The 16115-nt window shown below is 45.2% G+C and overlaps 2 protein-coding genes across 6 annotated transcripts in view; one reads left to right on the forward strand and one right to left on the reverse strand.

The window, feature by feature from the left end:
• Window positions 1-3689, reverse strand: part of LARS2 (leucyl-tRNA synthetase 2, mitochondrial) — a 67364-nt gene extending 63675 nt beyond the window's left edge. For 2 of the 4 annotated variants that reach the window (XM_077916412.1, XM_028751625.2), the window contains exons 1-2: window positions 3531-3663; window positions 66-321 (exon numbers count right to left, since the gene is read on the reverse strand). In XM_077916412.1, the coding sequence (XP_077772538.1) occupies window positions 66-299 (234 nt within the window). In that variant the 5' untranslated portion in view covers window positions 300-321; window positions 3531-3663. Of the gene's footprint in view, window positions 1-65; window positions 322-3513 lie in introns of all 4 variants that reach the window. The other 2 variants (XM_077916411.1, XM_077916413.1) reach the window with 2 other exon arrangements.
• Window positions 3690-3726: 37 nt separating this feature from the next.
• LOC114607735 (uncharacterized) lies at window positions 3727-11797 on the forward strand. Of its 2 annotated transcripts, XM_028751167.2 has the most exons (8): window positions 3727-3807; window positions 5478-5646; window positions 6580-6678; window positions 8453-8522; window positions 8693-8891; window positions 9526-9678; window positions 10506-10563; window positions 11510-11797. In XM_028751167.2, exons 2-8 carry the CDS (start codon window positions 5479-5481, stop codon window positions 11615-11617), a joined length of 855 nt encoding a protein of 284 aa, XP_028607000.2. In that variant the 5' UTR covers window positions 3727-3807; window position 5478; the 3' UTR covers window positions 11618-11797. The 2 variants fall into 2 exon arrangements, with proteins under 2 accessions (XP_028607000.2, XP_077772540.1); XM_077916414.1 differs by lacking the exon at window positions 9526-9678.
• The last annotated feature ends 4318 nt before the right edge of the window (window positions 11798-16115 follow it).

Consider the following 16115-nt stretch of genomic DNA (forward strand, 5'->3'; position numbering starts at 1 on the left):
TGCACCTAATACAGAGGGACAAAAGGAATTCAAGAGCGCATGTTCAATTTTGACATATTCCTTACATCTATTTCTGAAGTTTGGTCAAACTGTTCCTTTATTCTGGAATGCCACCAGTTTTCAACTTCCTTCCTAGTCTCCACTTTATAGCTTGTTTCCCACTTCCCGGTTTCGCTGAATATGGACCGAATGAATCTTGGAATTAGCCTTTTCTCCCACTTAACTGGGCTGAATGATCCATGTAATTGTCTTCTCCAGTGTTTGGGGCACATGAGACATCTATGGTAAATGAACCACATTTTGCAGCTTTTGTTGAAAGCCCTGTAAAAAAAAAAAAAGGAATGATCCTAACTTAATTGTGATAACCAGCAGCCTTGTTCTCTATTTTAACAAAACAGTGTTAACCTTTCTTAAGGCTTCTAGAAGTGAAAACAATCACATTTAACGGCAACAGTAGGCTCAATAGACTGATGAGGCTGCATTCCTCTGTGCTTTTAAGAGGCACATGAAAACTTCTCTAAGATTGCAGAGGCAAGAAAATGAATTTTGAGTCTTATTGTTCGGAACCGTGATATTGTTTGCTGCTGTATGACAGCATATAGCCAGTGTTATTTCTATTTTATTATGGGAAACCTCTCTGAAAAGAAAACTGATGTGTCTTTATTCTTTAAAATAAAGCAATACAGGTGAAAGCCTGGATAAGAGGAGCCTGCATAACAGGAGACTAAGAGGAGATATGATAGCCATCTTCAAATATCTAAAGGAATGTCACATGGAAGATGGAGCAGGCTTGTTTTCTCCTGTTCCGGAGGGTAGGACCCTAACCAATGGATTCAAGTTACAAGAAAGGAGATTCTGACTAAACATCAGGGAGAACTTTTGAACAGCAAAGAGCTGTTTGACAATGGAACAGACTCCCTTGGGAGGTTGTGAGCTCTCCTCCCTTAGAGGCTTTTAAGCAGAGGTTGGCTGGCCATCAGTCACTGAACTCAAACTTGCTGTCCACAGTGCTCCTGGCTGGAAGTTGTTTGGAAAAGTCCCAGCAAAAGAAAACCTACAGAAGTACTCTAAAATAATTCAGAAGAAGTCAGCTTCCTCAGCGAGGAAATGCAAAGAAAGAGCCTTGCCACCCCAACCCTCAATCAAGTCCAGCTGAGCCATCAGCCTCTCTCAGGCCATGACTTTTAAGAACAGCAGAAGCAGCTGGGAAGGGAGGAGTTCAGGGATTAAAAAATAATAATTTTATAAGTTGTGTGTCTTTGTTTCTCAATTTGATCATTTTACATGGTTTTGAATATACTGCGGTATTTTATGCATTGTGACTTGCAGTTATTGTTTAGTAATTATTTACTGTAATTGTTAAGAGTGAATTTCTGTTTCATTATTTGCTGATATTTTGAGAATTTTATTGTGTAGTATTATTTTCTAATAGGTTATTGTATATTTATTTTACATGTTCCATTTTAAACTTACGTTTTATTATGACTTTCTGTATAGGATCAGATTATTATAATAGGGAGTGTGTTCTTTGTTGTTTATTTTGTTGCTGTAAACCACCTTGCGTATAGTAATATAGAAAGGCGGCATACAATTTAAAAGTGAAATGAAGTAGTTGAGATTCCTGAACTGCAGGGGATTGGACTAGATAACCCCTGGGATCCCTTCCAATTCTATGATTCTGGGATTTAAATGCCTTTTGGCCTGTTTATGATTCCTCCCTCTCTGCCTATGTGTATTTCTAGCTACCAACTTTGGGTTACAATTTAGCTAGCTATCTAGTGAAGACCACGAAAACCAAGGACGCACCACTGTGTGTTGTTATCTTCACTACACTACTAGACTCTCTTGAATTAAAGTCATTATTACTCCAGAATGCGGCAGCTAGACTGGTGACTGGGAGTGGCTGCCGGGACCATGCAACACCGGTCCTGAAAGACCTACATTGGCTCCCAGTATGTTTCTGAGCACAATTCAAAGTGTTGGTGCTGACCTTTCAAGCCCTAAACGGCCTCGGCCCAGTATACCTGAAGGAGTGTCTCCACCCCCATTGTACAGCCTGGACACTTCCAGCTCCAAGGGTCTTCTGGCGGTTCCCTCAGTACGAGAAGTGAAGCTACAGGGAACCAGGCAGAGGGCCTTCTCGGTGGTGGCGCCCGCCTTGTGGAATGCCCTCCCATCAGATGTCAAACAGATAAACAACTACAGTGGTACCTCAGGTTGCATACGCTTCAGGTTAAAGACTCCGCTAACCCAGAAATAGTGCTTCAGGTTAAGAACTTTGCTTCAGGATGAGAACAGAAATCGTGCTCTGGCGGCGCGGCAGCAGCGGGAGGCCCCATTAGCTAAAGTGGTGCTTCAGGTTAAGAACAGTTTCAGGTTAAGTACGGACCTCCGGAACGAATTAAGTACTTAACCTGAGGTACCACTGTACTCAACTTTTAGAAGACATCTGAAGGCAGCCCTGTTTAGGGAATCTTTTCATGTTTAATAGGTTATTGTATTTTAATATTGTGTTGGAAGCCGTCCAGAGTGGCTGGGGAAATGCAGCCAAGATGGGCGGGGTATAAATAACAAAATTCTTATTCTTATTATTCACTGGCTCCAGGGATAGCTGATGAACTCCAACACTGAAATGCAGGTTCTATGAGCTAAGCCTAGGCTTAAATGAAAGACCTGCTATTTGGGGGCGAGGCAGAAAACTCATATCAGTTTAGGGAAGTTTTTAATGCTTGATGTTTTAGCATGTTTTTAATATTCTGTTGGGAGCCACCCAGAGTGGCTAGGGAAACCCAGCCAGAGGGGCGGGGTATAAATAATAAATTATTATAAATTATTATATTGCAGCGAATCTGCCCCACACGTGAAGAGCAAAGGATCCCGATACAAAAGTGGCTGAGAGGAAAGGATTAAGATCAGAATAGCTATATTTGGATCATATATGAAATTACGTGCAGGACTTAAGAATGATTATCTCCGGAGGACCAGAATACAGGAAGTCACACAATTTGCTTAATGTGGAATGTATAACTGGCTTTATAAATTGTATTATGGTTTGATATTGTAATAATGTGGCCCATAATGGAGTGTTATTAATGAAAAATTAATAAAAATCAAATTTTAAAAAAAGAAGAGAAAAGGATCCCATGCAAGGCAGGTTTCCACCTTTGAGGAATCTGCTTCGTTTTGTTATAAACACCCCCGACCCTCCCTCAAGCTCCAAATAGCAGCTTAGCAAGTGGGGGCGGGAATACACATATCTAAAGAAAAAAAGGCCCCTCTTGAGCGCATATCCCAACCAGGCACACGATCCTCTCACACCCCGCTCACCGCAGCCCAGTTTCAGACGAAGGTCGGGGGGGGGGGAGAAAGTTGTTGCCCCGCAACTTTAAAAGCGCCCAATAATAATAATAATAATAATAATAATAATAATAATAATAATAATAATAATTCCTTGGTGGTGTCTATTGCAAGCCGCCTAGAGAAGTGCTCGTGAAACAACTCCCCCCCCCTCACCTCCGGTGCTTGTTTACCCAGGAGAAAAGAGACAAGAAGGCTCGGTGCCCAAGTTCCAGCCGACGGGCGGCCCTGGTGTGTGTGTCCCTCACGCCTCGGACCGGCTGGGCGCCGCCATCTTTGGCCCTCCGCCCCCTCGCGAGTGCGCAAGCGCGCGGGCAATTCGGCGGCGAGGGGGCGTGGTCAAGCGGGGAGCCAGCTGACGATCGAGGCGGGGCAGCGCGCGCTGCTTGAAAAAGGAGGTTCCGGCCGCTGCGGAGCATTTTGGAGGGAGAGGCGGCGCCGCGCGCCCAGGTGAGTTGACGGGTGGGGCGGAAGCATACCTGCTGTTCCTCCTTGGTGTGTTGTGAGGCTCTCATTTCCCTTGATCAGAGATAGGGAGAACTGTAGTTCAGCGGCGCCTCATACCAGCCATGGGCGTAGCCAAGAGGGGGCAGTTGCCTTTTCTTCCTATCAATACAAATCAATACAAATATGAGATTCTGCCCGCCTCCCCACAACAAAATCCTGGTTGTGCCCATGGTACCAGCTTTTCTCAAGTTTGGGTCCCCAGATGTTGTTAGACTACAATTCCCATCATGACCAACTGCTAGCATGGGTGGTTCCCAATTTTTTTGGGGGGGGGGCCATGTCCCACCTAAAGGTAAAGGGACCCCTGACCATCATCATCATTTTTAATTTGTATACCGCCTTTCTATCTTACAATACTCAAGGTGGTTTACAAGCTGAAGAAACAAAAAATGTACATATTATAACAATCTAATGCAATACAAAAATGTGATAATAAAACATTAAAATAGGCAACCTCCATCAAAAAAGTAACATTCAACAATCATTAGAATAGTATAAAATAATATCAACATATAAAAGTTAAATAGAAATCCACTCAACAGTTACAATAATATCTAAACTATAATCAATTAAACAACGGCAAGCCACAGTACATAAAACAATACAGTACACATTGAGAAGCAGAGGGTAGAGCAAGGCAGGTGGAAGGAGGCCTTGCCTGATGGAGTCTCTCCCCTCACAGTTCTTCCTCCAGGCACAGCTTCCTTATGAGGAGACCCAGGGTGGGGCAAGGCAGGTCCAGTCGTGGATGACTCTGGGGTTGCGGCACTCATCTCGCTTTATTGGCAGAGGGAGCCGGCATACAGCTTCCGGGTCACGTGGCCACCATGACTAAGCCGCTTCTGGTGAACCAGAGCAGCACACGGAAACACCGTTTACCTTCCTGCCGGAGCGGTACCTATTTATCTACTTGCACTTTGACGTGCTTTCGAACTGCTAGCTGGGCAGGAGCAGGGACCGAGCAGCGGGAGCTCACCCCGTCGCAGGGATTTGAACCACCGATCTTCTGATAGGCAAGTCCTAGGCTCTGTGGTTTAACCCACAGCGCCACCCGCATCGTTAGACTACAATTCCCATCATCCCCGACTGCTAGCATGGGTGGTTCCCAACATATATTTTTTTCCGCTATGTCCCACCTAAGCATCTCTAAAATCCTAATACCCCCCTCCCTCGTGACATATAATTCTTATTATTCGAAAAGTGAATTCCTGTTCACGTGGAGGAAGCCTAAAAGGCCATTCACTGTTAATAACTCATTCTCAAATTGCCCTCCTTAAAAATCAAATTGCCCCTCTGTGGGGCGTGTGCCCAATGTTGGGAACCACAGGCCTAGCCAGAGGGAAAGCGGGTGACAGATCCTTTAAATAAATAAAAATACTTAACTAACTGAGCAATCACATTGCAGATAGCTCGGCTCTGCCCACCCCCCCAAAGCAAAAATCCTGGCTATGCCCCTGACCGCTGGTTCTGCTAGCTAGGGATGTTGGGTAGTCCAACAACATCTGAGGACCTGAGCTTGAGAAAGGCTGCCTTATGCTGACCACCTTGGATGAGGTGAGATGGAGGCTCACTATGCTATTTCCCTCTATTTCTCTCTCTTTCTCTTGGCTTAGGATGTCTCGAAAGAGCCGCAGAGTTGTCAAATTGGCATCCAAGACTCCTCCAGAAATGAGGATCAAGGGGGACTCTTTGTGTGGTTCTCCTTCCTTGGATTACAACACCTTGAAAAGGACGGAATTGCAACAATGGTGTAAGAAGTTTGGCCTTCGTGCTACAGGGAAGGTGAGGGGACGCCGCCACAGTTCATACCGAACTTCTTGCCCTGTCCTCATCCCGCTATTGGAAGTTAAGTGGGAACAGAGGCTGCACATTTCCAAATTTCTCTTTGGTTATATCCTCATTGTGAACAGTGATGAAGGAAATCATCTTTTCTCAGTCCAGGAAGCCCTGTCTATTCACAAACAGCAGCAGCCATTCTAAGGCAGAATACATTCTGTGGTAATATCTAGCTTCTAATAATTAAAGACATTTTGATTTCCAACATGCTTTTCCAGCTGGATGAATGGGTTTTGGCCATATATTTCCATTACATTATTTTCTTAAATATTTCTGCTGCCTCTTAGTTGTTTTTATTGTGTCTTGTACAACAGCTTCAGATGTGCGTGAGGAAGATGAGTAGTAAATTAATAATAACAGTGAGCAGCTACTCCAAAGGTTGCTTTCCACTTACCTATTCCTTATTTCCTTTGGTATTCTGTCTGTTAAATTATTAACCTGTGGTCAGGGTCTGTCTTATATTTCAGCTTATATGCAGAACTTAGAAAATCACCTGTGCTTTGCAGCTGTTAATAATATATTTTAAAATAGTCCTTAACCCAAAGATCCCTGATAAATAGACTGGCATCATTTACCTGGCATTATTATTGAACAGGGGTTGGGAGCTGAATGCCCTGTCACAGCCCAACACTGACATACAGTGTGCTCTTTTCCCTCCTCAGTAGGTGGAACTAGCTGCCATATTTATTTTCCACAATGCCCTTCAATTTGTGGCATTGTGTGGAGCTAATAGCTCCCAGTGCTACTAAGCCTCTCTTGCCAGGTAAGCCTTCCACTGTGCCCAGGAATGTCTCAGACCTGGAACTGGCCCAGATCTAGGGTTAAATGCATACTTATTTCCCTTTCTCCACCCGTCCCCGACCCCACCCCGCTGCCCAGAACGCAGAACTTGTGGAAAGGCTGAAAGCCTTTCACAGAGACCCTGAGCCGAGAGCAGAAGAAACAAGTAAGACTGACGTGACTCTCCACGATCCTGAGGTAAGTAGCTCCAGGTCAAAGATGGTGGGGCCTCAGATATCCATATGCTGCATAGATCAGCCACGGATGGAGTGGGGAAATGCAAGTCTACGTTAGAAATAAGATCCTGGTTTCTGGGTGGGATAAGAAAATTAGGGGTATGGAACATAAGAAGAACCCTGCTGGGTCAAGCTAAAGGCCCATTTTGTCCATCACTCTGTTGGCCAATCCAGATGTCAATGGGAAGCTCAAAAGCAAGATCTGAGTCCAACAGCCTCTCCCAAGCTGCAGTTCCAAGCAACTGGTGTCCAGAGGCAAACTGCCTCTAACAGTGGAGGTAGAACATGGGGTGAGGAACCTTCTTGGCTCTTAGGGCAAGATCTTTATCTGATTCCTCCCTACAGGCCAAATTTGACTGGTGGCTGAGACATCCCACCAGTCAAGCACCTGACGTCATTGTGACTTTGTTTATTTTATCTGGAAAAGTATTTATAAACCACCCCCTTGAAAAACATCAGGTCAAGGCAGTGTGCAGCAACCTAAACCTTTAGGAGCAATGCAGTGAAGGGTTACATGATTGACAGGTGGGTTATCCTGCTCATCTGTCAAAACGCCTTCTGTGGGGTTTCCAAGGTACATTGTAAGGAACCATAGGCTCATCTGCAGAGTTAACCTCGGAACAAGTGCCACTGCAGGCCTCGGCTTGGCAAGCACCAAGCCAAAGGCCAGCAAAGTTTTGGCCACATGTGCAGAATTGAACTTGCCCATCAACTGCCATACATCAGCTGACTGACAGATGGGTGTGGCTCGGGGGAAATGGCCTTGCAAGCTAAACTGAACCCCTGGCGGGCCAGGATTGACCCGTAGGCCAAAGGTTCCCTACCTCTGAGGTGGAACAAAGCCGAAGGGAGTAGAAAGGGACTGATAAAAGTAGGGTTACCAGACATCCCTGGTTCCGGGGACAGTCCCCGGATTTGCAAATCTGTCCCTGGACAAATTCCATCCCCGGAATGTCCCCAGATTTGCAAATCTCTCCCCAGGAAACGTGGCAGCGGCAGCCTCAGCAGCCCAGAGCCAGCCTAGTAGCACAGTTGGCTCTGGCTGGCTTCAAGAGCTGCTTGCTGCTCGCTGCCATGGCGCTTGCCATTTTTCCTCGCCAGAAGTCCCCATATGATGTGTTGCGCACAAGATATGGAGACTTCCCGGAGGCAAACTGGCGGGCACCACAGCAGCAAGTAGCTCCTGACGCCAGCCAGAGCCAACTGCGCTACCAGGCTGGCCCCAGGCTGCTGACTGCCGCCGCTGCTGCCACTGCTGAAGGGAAACCGGGGACGTCCAGCAGTACAGATCTCCTGCCCCCTTTGTTTTGACTGATCGGGGGAGACTTGGGAGTTGCAGGTGAGCGGCCGTTACCCAGTTTTTAAAAAACTCTGTGTGTATATGTTTCACAGGGTGCGAAAAAGGGCTTTGCACCTTTATACAATATGCATGTGTGCTTGGGCCCAGGGTCTTTTGCCTCACCATCTCCACTACTGACTCCCTGTTGCTACTCAGCTTCAAAAAAAAAAAAAAATAAAAAAATAAAATAAAAATGGCCCCGGATTCATTGAAAAAAATCTGGTAACCATATGATAAAGTGTCCAAAATAGCACAAAGAAAAATGGGGAATTTCCTACTTTAGTCATGGGGGAGCAATGGGGTGAATGGTTTTAGGGGATAAGGGAAAGCATAAAGTTGGGAGTGAAGGGGTGAAGCTGAACTGTCACTAACTCTTAACACACACACCCCCTTCCAGACCCCTCTGACAGTTCCTCCTCTGGACCTGGCCAAGGATGTAAAAACTGAGCCCTCTGCAGAGAAAGCAGGTGACTAGTTGTTGTTTTTTAAGGAAGGGGCTCTACTTAAGTCTTGAAAACAAAAGCAGACTGGTGGGAGGACTCTGAGGCTGTGCAGAACGGGGTTTGAAGAATATCGGTGAAGGCAGGCCTGCCGAGATGGGCAAGGTTAAGCCGGCCCTACTTTTCCTTTTTTTTAGATGTGATCCATGGTTGGTGTGTGGTTCACGGCATGGTGCTGTACCACCCTGTGTCCAGCTGGGCTCCACTGTTGCTCCGCGGAGGTTCTGTGTGCGTCCAGGATGGGGAGGACATTGTCCCCTTTCACCTGACCCCGCTCACGAGCCCTGTCCCCGATGGCTTCTCCGACAACTACATCTGTGAGAGCTGTGTGCTCAGGTAATAATCATAATAAAACTTATTTATACCCCGCCCTCCCCGGCCAGAGCCAGGCTCAGGGCGGCTAACACCAGTAAAACTACAATAGAAACATAATGGGGGGGGGGACCAATTTAAAATACAGGTTAAAATGCAATTTAAAATGCAGCCTCGTTTAAAAAGTAGCCCATAGATCAAAACCGTAAGGGGAGGGAAACATAAGGGTCAGACCGAGTCTAAACCAAAGGCCAGGCGGAACAGCTCTGTCTTGCAGGCCCTGCAGAAAGATGTCAAGTCCCGCAGGGCCCTAGTCTCTTGTGACAGAGCATTCCACCAAGTCGGGGCCAGTACTGAAAAGGCCCTGGACCAATCTAACCACTTTGCAGCTTGGGACCTCCGAAGTGTTGTCATTTGTGGACCTTAAGGTCCTCTGCGGGGCATACTAGGAGAGGCGGTCCTGTAGGTACGTGGGTCCTAGGCCACAAAGAGCTTTAAAGGTCAAAACCAGCACCTTAAACCTGACCCTGTACAGCACTGGATGAATGTGATCCTGCAGCAAGGACCCCGTAAGGAGCGTGGTATCGCTGGTTCTTCTCCTTCCTGTGGATCCCCTTCCCCATTCCACCTTTAACTCGTTCCTGTTTCACCGTCACAGGAACAGGGAGGAGCCAAAGAGATGTCCAACATGCCTGCAAATACAAATGAAACGAAACCGGGCTACTTTGTCCCAGGGCCAGACGCTTCTTCGGGGGAGTATGTCTCAGTCATCATTCCTTGCAGGCGGAGATGTCTCTAAAGACAGAAGGAGGTGAATAGAGAATCCACAGAGCTGCCTTTTCCAGACTATATGCATGTAGGGGGGAATATGAAGGAGCCTGACTCTTTCAGTAAAGCGATCAAGTGTCTCTGGTTTCGGTTTTTGGGGATGGATGGATGGGACAGTGGGAGATACATGAACTATGCAAAGTTTGAGAAATGCTGGTACTTGAGAACTGTGCATTGCCCAGGAGAAGCTTGGATTTTCACACACGTCCTGCAGATAAAACGAATAGTGATCAGAAAACACCTTAGTATGCCTGAAGGAGCATCTCCACCTCCATCGTTCTGCCCAGACACTGTTGTCCAGCTCCAAGGGCCTTCTGGAGGTTCCCTCTCTGTGAGAAGTGAGATTACAGGGAACCAGGCAGAGGGCCTTCTTGGTGGTGGCGCCTGCGCTGTGGAACACCCTCCCATCAGATGCCAAGGAAATAAACAACTGTCTGACTTTTAGAAGACATCTGAAGGCAGCCCTGTTTAGGGAAGTTTTTTATGTTTGATTTCTCTTGCGTTTTTCATATCCTGTTGGAAGCCGCCCAGAGTGGCTGGGGAGGCCCAGCCAGATGGGCGGAGTATAAATAATGAATTATAATTATTATTAAATTATTATTAGTGGCTCCTCTTCCTTTCACAAGACAGTTGAGACCTTGTGTGCAGAATGGCAAGTCGGTCTCTTCTCCACACACACACCCTTTTTTGCTTGGAAATGGTTGTTTTTGTTAAGTAGAGGGGAGTTAGCTTAGGATAGATCAGTGAGGTTACATCCTGCCACTTACCTAGTGCTTAACATCTCTCTTCCACCCTCCCCTGGCTCTGCAGGACCTTTGAGATAAAAAAGCTGTACCAGCCCCAAGAGGACCAGGCTTATGCCGAGCGGGTGAGTCCCCGGCAGCAGTGCTGGCATCCATCTGACAAATGCAGTTGTGCAGCAGCAGGATGAGAGGCCAAGGTGCGGGAAAGGTGGTAAAAAGGTGATCTATGCTGCGGGTGCTTAGGAAAAGGCCCACCACACAGGCTTTGGGAGAAGATAAAAGGGGGAAGAGGAAGACAGTGTCCATGGCCTTGAGTTCCTGGGAGGAAAATCAAGCTACAAATACGCACCATCATCAACAAAGATGTGCCTGGGTACACCACTCTCAGCAAAAGATTTATACAGTGGTGCCCCGCAAGACGAATGCCTCGCAAGACAAAAAACCCGCTAGATGAAAGGGTTTTCCGTTTTTGAGTTGCTTTGCAAGACGATTTTCCCTATGGGCTTGCTTTGCAAGATGAAAACGTCTTGCGAGTCTTGCGATTTTTCCCCGCTTTCCCCCCCTTTTTCTAAGCCGCGAATAGCCTTTTAGCCGCTAAGCCTTTAATAGCCGCTAAGCCGCTAAGCCTTTAATAGCCGCTAAGCCGCTAATAGGGTTGCTTCGCAAGACGAAAAAACCGCTAGACGAAGAGACTCGCAGAACGGATTATTTTTGTCTTGCGAGGCACCACTGTACACACAAAATAATTTGCCAGCCTTGATCAACAACAACAGAAGACCTCTGTGTTAAAATGCAATCTACAGAAATTTTAACTTGCAACCATAAGGTGCTAAATTATTTTATGGTTGCATTTGCAGATCATTTTGTATTTTGTATTTTTGTTCCTGTATTTTGTTCCCTGTATTTTGTATTTTGTATTTTTGTTCCCGTTCACAACTAGAGGTACCACTGTATTTATTTCCCCCAATCTGAACTATAAAATTGTGATTTTTCTTGAGCCAGAATGAGAGTATTATTTGTTCCATTTGTGAATGGCAACCTTTTGCCCATTTCCCTTTTCTTTTCATTTAGGTGGATGGGATCCTTTCCCAGATGGCCAGTGGAGAGCTTGGTATGGACCGAGTGTTGCGTCCCCTCCATCCTTTGGTTGTTCATTCCCCAGCTCCTTTTGAGAGATGAGGAGTACCTAGAAAGTTGGAACTGGCAGCAACAGACTAGGGAGATCCAAGGAGCTCTATGATAGTAACCAGATAAATGTTTTTATCTAGTCCACAGTGTTTCCTGTTAACCTTTTTTCATGTGTTGTAATAAACGTAATAGAAAATAAATACCGGATCATTCCTGCCACCATATTCTGAACGGAAAAGACTGTTTAGCCTGTTGATTTCCCTCCCCATTTGCTGGCTGACAGTTCTGCGTCAAGGCCTAGCATCCTTTTTTGAAGGATGTACAGTGGTACCTTGGTTTTCGAACATCTCCATCGACAAACATTTGGTTTTTAACGCCATAAACCCGGAAGTAAATGCTTCTGTTTTTGAACATGCCTCAGAAGTCTTAACAGCTTCCGCTGAGTGTAGATGTTATTTTTCTCAATTTTCTCTATTAAATTGGCAGACTGCCCTTTGCGCCTCGGTTTTTCAAACGTTTTGGAACTCAAACAGTCTTCCGGAACAGATTATGTTCTAAACCCGAGGTACCACTGTATTCCCAAAGGCTAGGTAACAGTTGCTCTCTAAGACTTCCAGAACACCTTATTTTGTTTCACCTGTTGGGGGGCCACTAGGGGCGCATTGGAAGATGGCCGACAATACCATCTCTCCGACCCACACGGGGTAATTAAGAGGCTGTTATGGGAGTAGGCAGCCTCCCTTGTTGCCCCAAGGAAATGGGGAACACTGCCCTTGCCTGCTGTGCCCATAAATCACCCCCTAATTTGAAAGAAGGGGGTGAGGGCCCTAGGCAGAATGCCCCCGTGTGGACCTCGGCTCTCCTGGACGCTGTCTCTGGTCGCACACTAGCTGCAGCAATTTGGAATAATTAATTACAAAAGAAGCAAATGCACATATTTCAAGTGAAGAAGGGGAGTGAAGTCTGCTAATTTAAGTGACCTCTGTGAAAGAAGACGACGGGTTGGAGAAACAGGAATATTTTACGATGAAGATACACCAAAGGCTGGGTATGTTGACAACGGGACTGAATGGGGACGATGACTTTTTTTCACTTTCCTTCTATGTGATTTACAAGAACCCCTCCTCATCAGAATCGTCGGTTGAACTGACCCAAGCAGGATGATTAAGGTCTGTGTGGAGATAAACTTTAACCAAAAGTATGCTTTATGGAGATCGAGAAGCAATAAGAGCTTTTGGAATGGCGCAGCAATTAATTCGGAGTCGCCATCTTGCCAAAGGATTTATAGCCGGGAGGAGGAACGGACTTGTTTTCAGACTGCATTCCTGGTGAATCTCCTCAGAGGTTTTGAGAAAGGAGGCAGATTGGTGAAGATTAATGACGCTAAGACTGTTTTGATGTATGAAAGTGATGTTATATGGAAAACGTCTGGATATGGCTACTGGATAAAAATAATAATATCCACGCAGGATTACAAACTGTTCTAACCAGCTTGTGGAGACTATCAGAGGTCACAAAGAAAAAGGGAAAATATATGAAAATAACAACAAGAGATGTGGAAAAACAATAAGAAAGGACTGGATAGTACTGTGAACATCATAAGGTTAGATTTGTGGACATTAAAACAGCAGTAAGTAGCAAGAAGTTGATTGGATCCCCTTCGGAACTTGAAATATGGGTACCCCCAACAAAAATTTAAAATTCGGCTGTGTAATTTGGAATTTATGTAATTTGGTTTCATTTGATGTGATTGGTCGGTTAATAAAAAATTATTCTTAAAAAATATATATTTTGTTTCACCTGTTCTTTGGAGCGGGTGATCTTGACAACTTTCTGCCAGTCCCATAGCAGCAGCTGGATCCTTTGCAGACATGCAGGCGCTGTCTACTACAGGTTTCAAAAGCAAACGTCTTTCATTTTTTACAGTCAAAGCCTGCAACTTCCTGTTTGTTACCAAACATTTTAACAATGGGATTCTGCTTATATCTATCAGTTCAATGTGGCCTTCACTGTTTATGGATAGTAACTTAGGAAGTTGCCTTATTGACCACCAGACTATTGATGGTCCATCATCCATGGACAACATCAATCCAGAGTATGAGGGAAAGAGGGCTTTTGTATCACATGCTACACGCTGTAGGTGTTTTAGACTGAAGACAATGGATAGTAAATATTTAAGATGCCTGAAAGCTTTGAGTCGTATCTCCATTGCTCACAGGGTAAGCTCTCCATGGCTATCCAAAGCCAAGTGAATTATACATACTTTAAAAAAGCACTGGTTTTATTTAATTTCCATACTAATAAAAAAACTTTTCTCACGTATTAATATGAGGCCCGGACTATGTGCTTTCTTGCCTTTTAGCCCTGCAAAAGTTGCATCACAAGTTAAATTTGAAAGGAATGGATGTCAACTGATACAGGGAGACGAAAATCAATCTTCTTAGGTCCCAAAAAATAGTTTGGGTTTTCCTGCCTCCCCCCTTACATGAAGTTTCCTTTTTTTCAAAATTGTGAGAATGGTCTAACAATAGGAGCTAAGATTTTTGCACCGAAAGCTTATCAGCCTCATAGCAGATGGCTCCAGGCTACCTCTTCCCTATTCTTCACAACTGCTTCATCCAAAAGGCCTACTGAACAGGTAAGCTGACAATAGAATATGCCTTGTCCTTCCACATCTTCTGTAGCTTCTGATGAAAGTTTGTGGATGGAATGCCAAGATTCTGGATTATGAAGTGGCATAGATCTGGAGACAAATGTGGAGGTTTGATAGCTCTGTGGGTGTCAGGCAGACATTGGCTACCCTGGAGGGCATGGCATAACACAAAATGGCTGTCTAAAGGCCCCAAAGGCTAATTTTTGCAACGTGGACTCCTCCCATAGCACTCCAAAAATGTCACAGGGTCTGTACGCCTATTGTGGTGGTACTATTCTAATTTCAGACAAGGGATGAGACTCCTGTAGGAAAGAATTTAAGTTTTCGCCCCTGTGGGCCCTGGTCTAATATTACAGATGAGTTCAGGAAGAGTATTTCAGTGGATCCAACACTCTTAAAAGGGTAATCAGAGAAGGGCTTTAGGTTCTCTGTCCTATAAAGATCAGACTTTGAAATGCGATTGATGGAGAGTAAAGAAATAACTGCTTTCTAAAATGTATAAATTATTAGAATAGGAAACGAAAGATGATTTGGTTAAGATTATACTGTGGGCATAACATTGATATGTTTGCATGGTTGAAGTTATGGAAAGTGGATATGAAATTTACTGCCTGTTATACTTTGAAAGGAAACCATATGAAAATGACGCATAGGTTGTCTTTTACACCATATAAGTTAGCGAAAATGTATAAGACTGTATCAAATATGTGTTGGAAATGAAAATAGATGGAAGGGTCACTTTTTTCATATCTGCTGTTCCTGTAAAAAGGCCAAGGGCTTCTGGGAAATGATATATAATAGGGTTGCCATATTTCAGGAAGTGAAAATTTGGACACAACAGTTGACCCCCCCCCATGCTGTCATACCTTGGTTTTCGAACAGCTTAGTTCTTGAACGTTTTGGCTCCCGAATGCCACAACCCTGGAAGTGAACGTTCCAGTTTGTGAACTATTTTTGGAAGCTGAACGTCCGGTGGGGCTCCCAATTGGCTGCAGCAGCTTCCTGCAGCCAATCAGAAGCCACGCTTTGGTTTTTGAACGTTTTGGAAGTCAAACAGACTCCTTTCGACTTCTAAGGTACGACTGTATCCCAAAAACATTTTGACATTTTGCCCTCTCTTAAACACCCCCTCCTCCCTATCTACCCTTTTTCTCCCACCCCACTCCTGATCTGCGCTCTCTTTCTGTCATGCCCTGCCCCAACCCTGTGCTCTTTTTAACACCCCTTCCTCCCGATCCGCTGCTCTTCTGCCTGCACAATCTTTGCATCACAGCCTCACTGCGGCTATCGGAAGTGGGGCATCTTCATCTGGATGTGCTGCACCCACGTCTGTGAATATGATGGTGGCAGATGTCAACCACAACGGCAGTGGAGTCTATGGCAGAGGCTGCCTGCCCAGGGCAGTTGAGTGGTGGGTATATGAGAATGTCTATGCTGCACACGAGTTGCCATACGCCCGGGTTTCCCCAGACATTTTAAACGGCTGCCCAAATTTCCACCCAGAAAAGATGTTTAAATTGGTGATTCTCAAAACACCCAAAGCCTTTTCAATTAAAGAACCTTTTAATGAGGGAGAAAGAGGAGAGCGCAAAATATGGTCTGAAACTCAACATCAAAAAAACTAAGATCATGGCCACTGGTCCCATCCCCTCCTGGCACATAGAAGGGGAAGAAATGGAGACAGTGGGATATTTTACTTTCTTGGGCTCCATGATCACTGCAGATGGTGACAGCAGTCACAAAATTAAAAGAGGCCTGCTTCTTGGGAGAAAAGCAATAACAAACCTAGACAGCATCTTCAAAGGCAGAGACATCACCTTGCCGACAAAGGTCCGTCTAGTTAAAGCTATGGTTTTCCCAATAGTGATGTATGGAAATGAGAGCTGGACCATAAAG

Source organism: Podarcis muralis, chromosome 12, assembly GCF_964188315.1.
Source record: "Podarcis muralis chromosome 12, rPodMur119.hap1.1, whole genome shotgun sequence".
Taxonomy (NCBI): Eukaryota; Metazoa; Chordata; class Lepidosauria; order Squamata; family Lacertidae; genus Podarcis; species Podarcis muralis.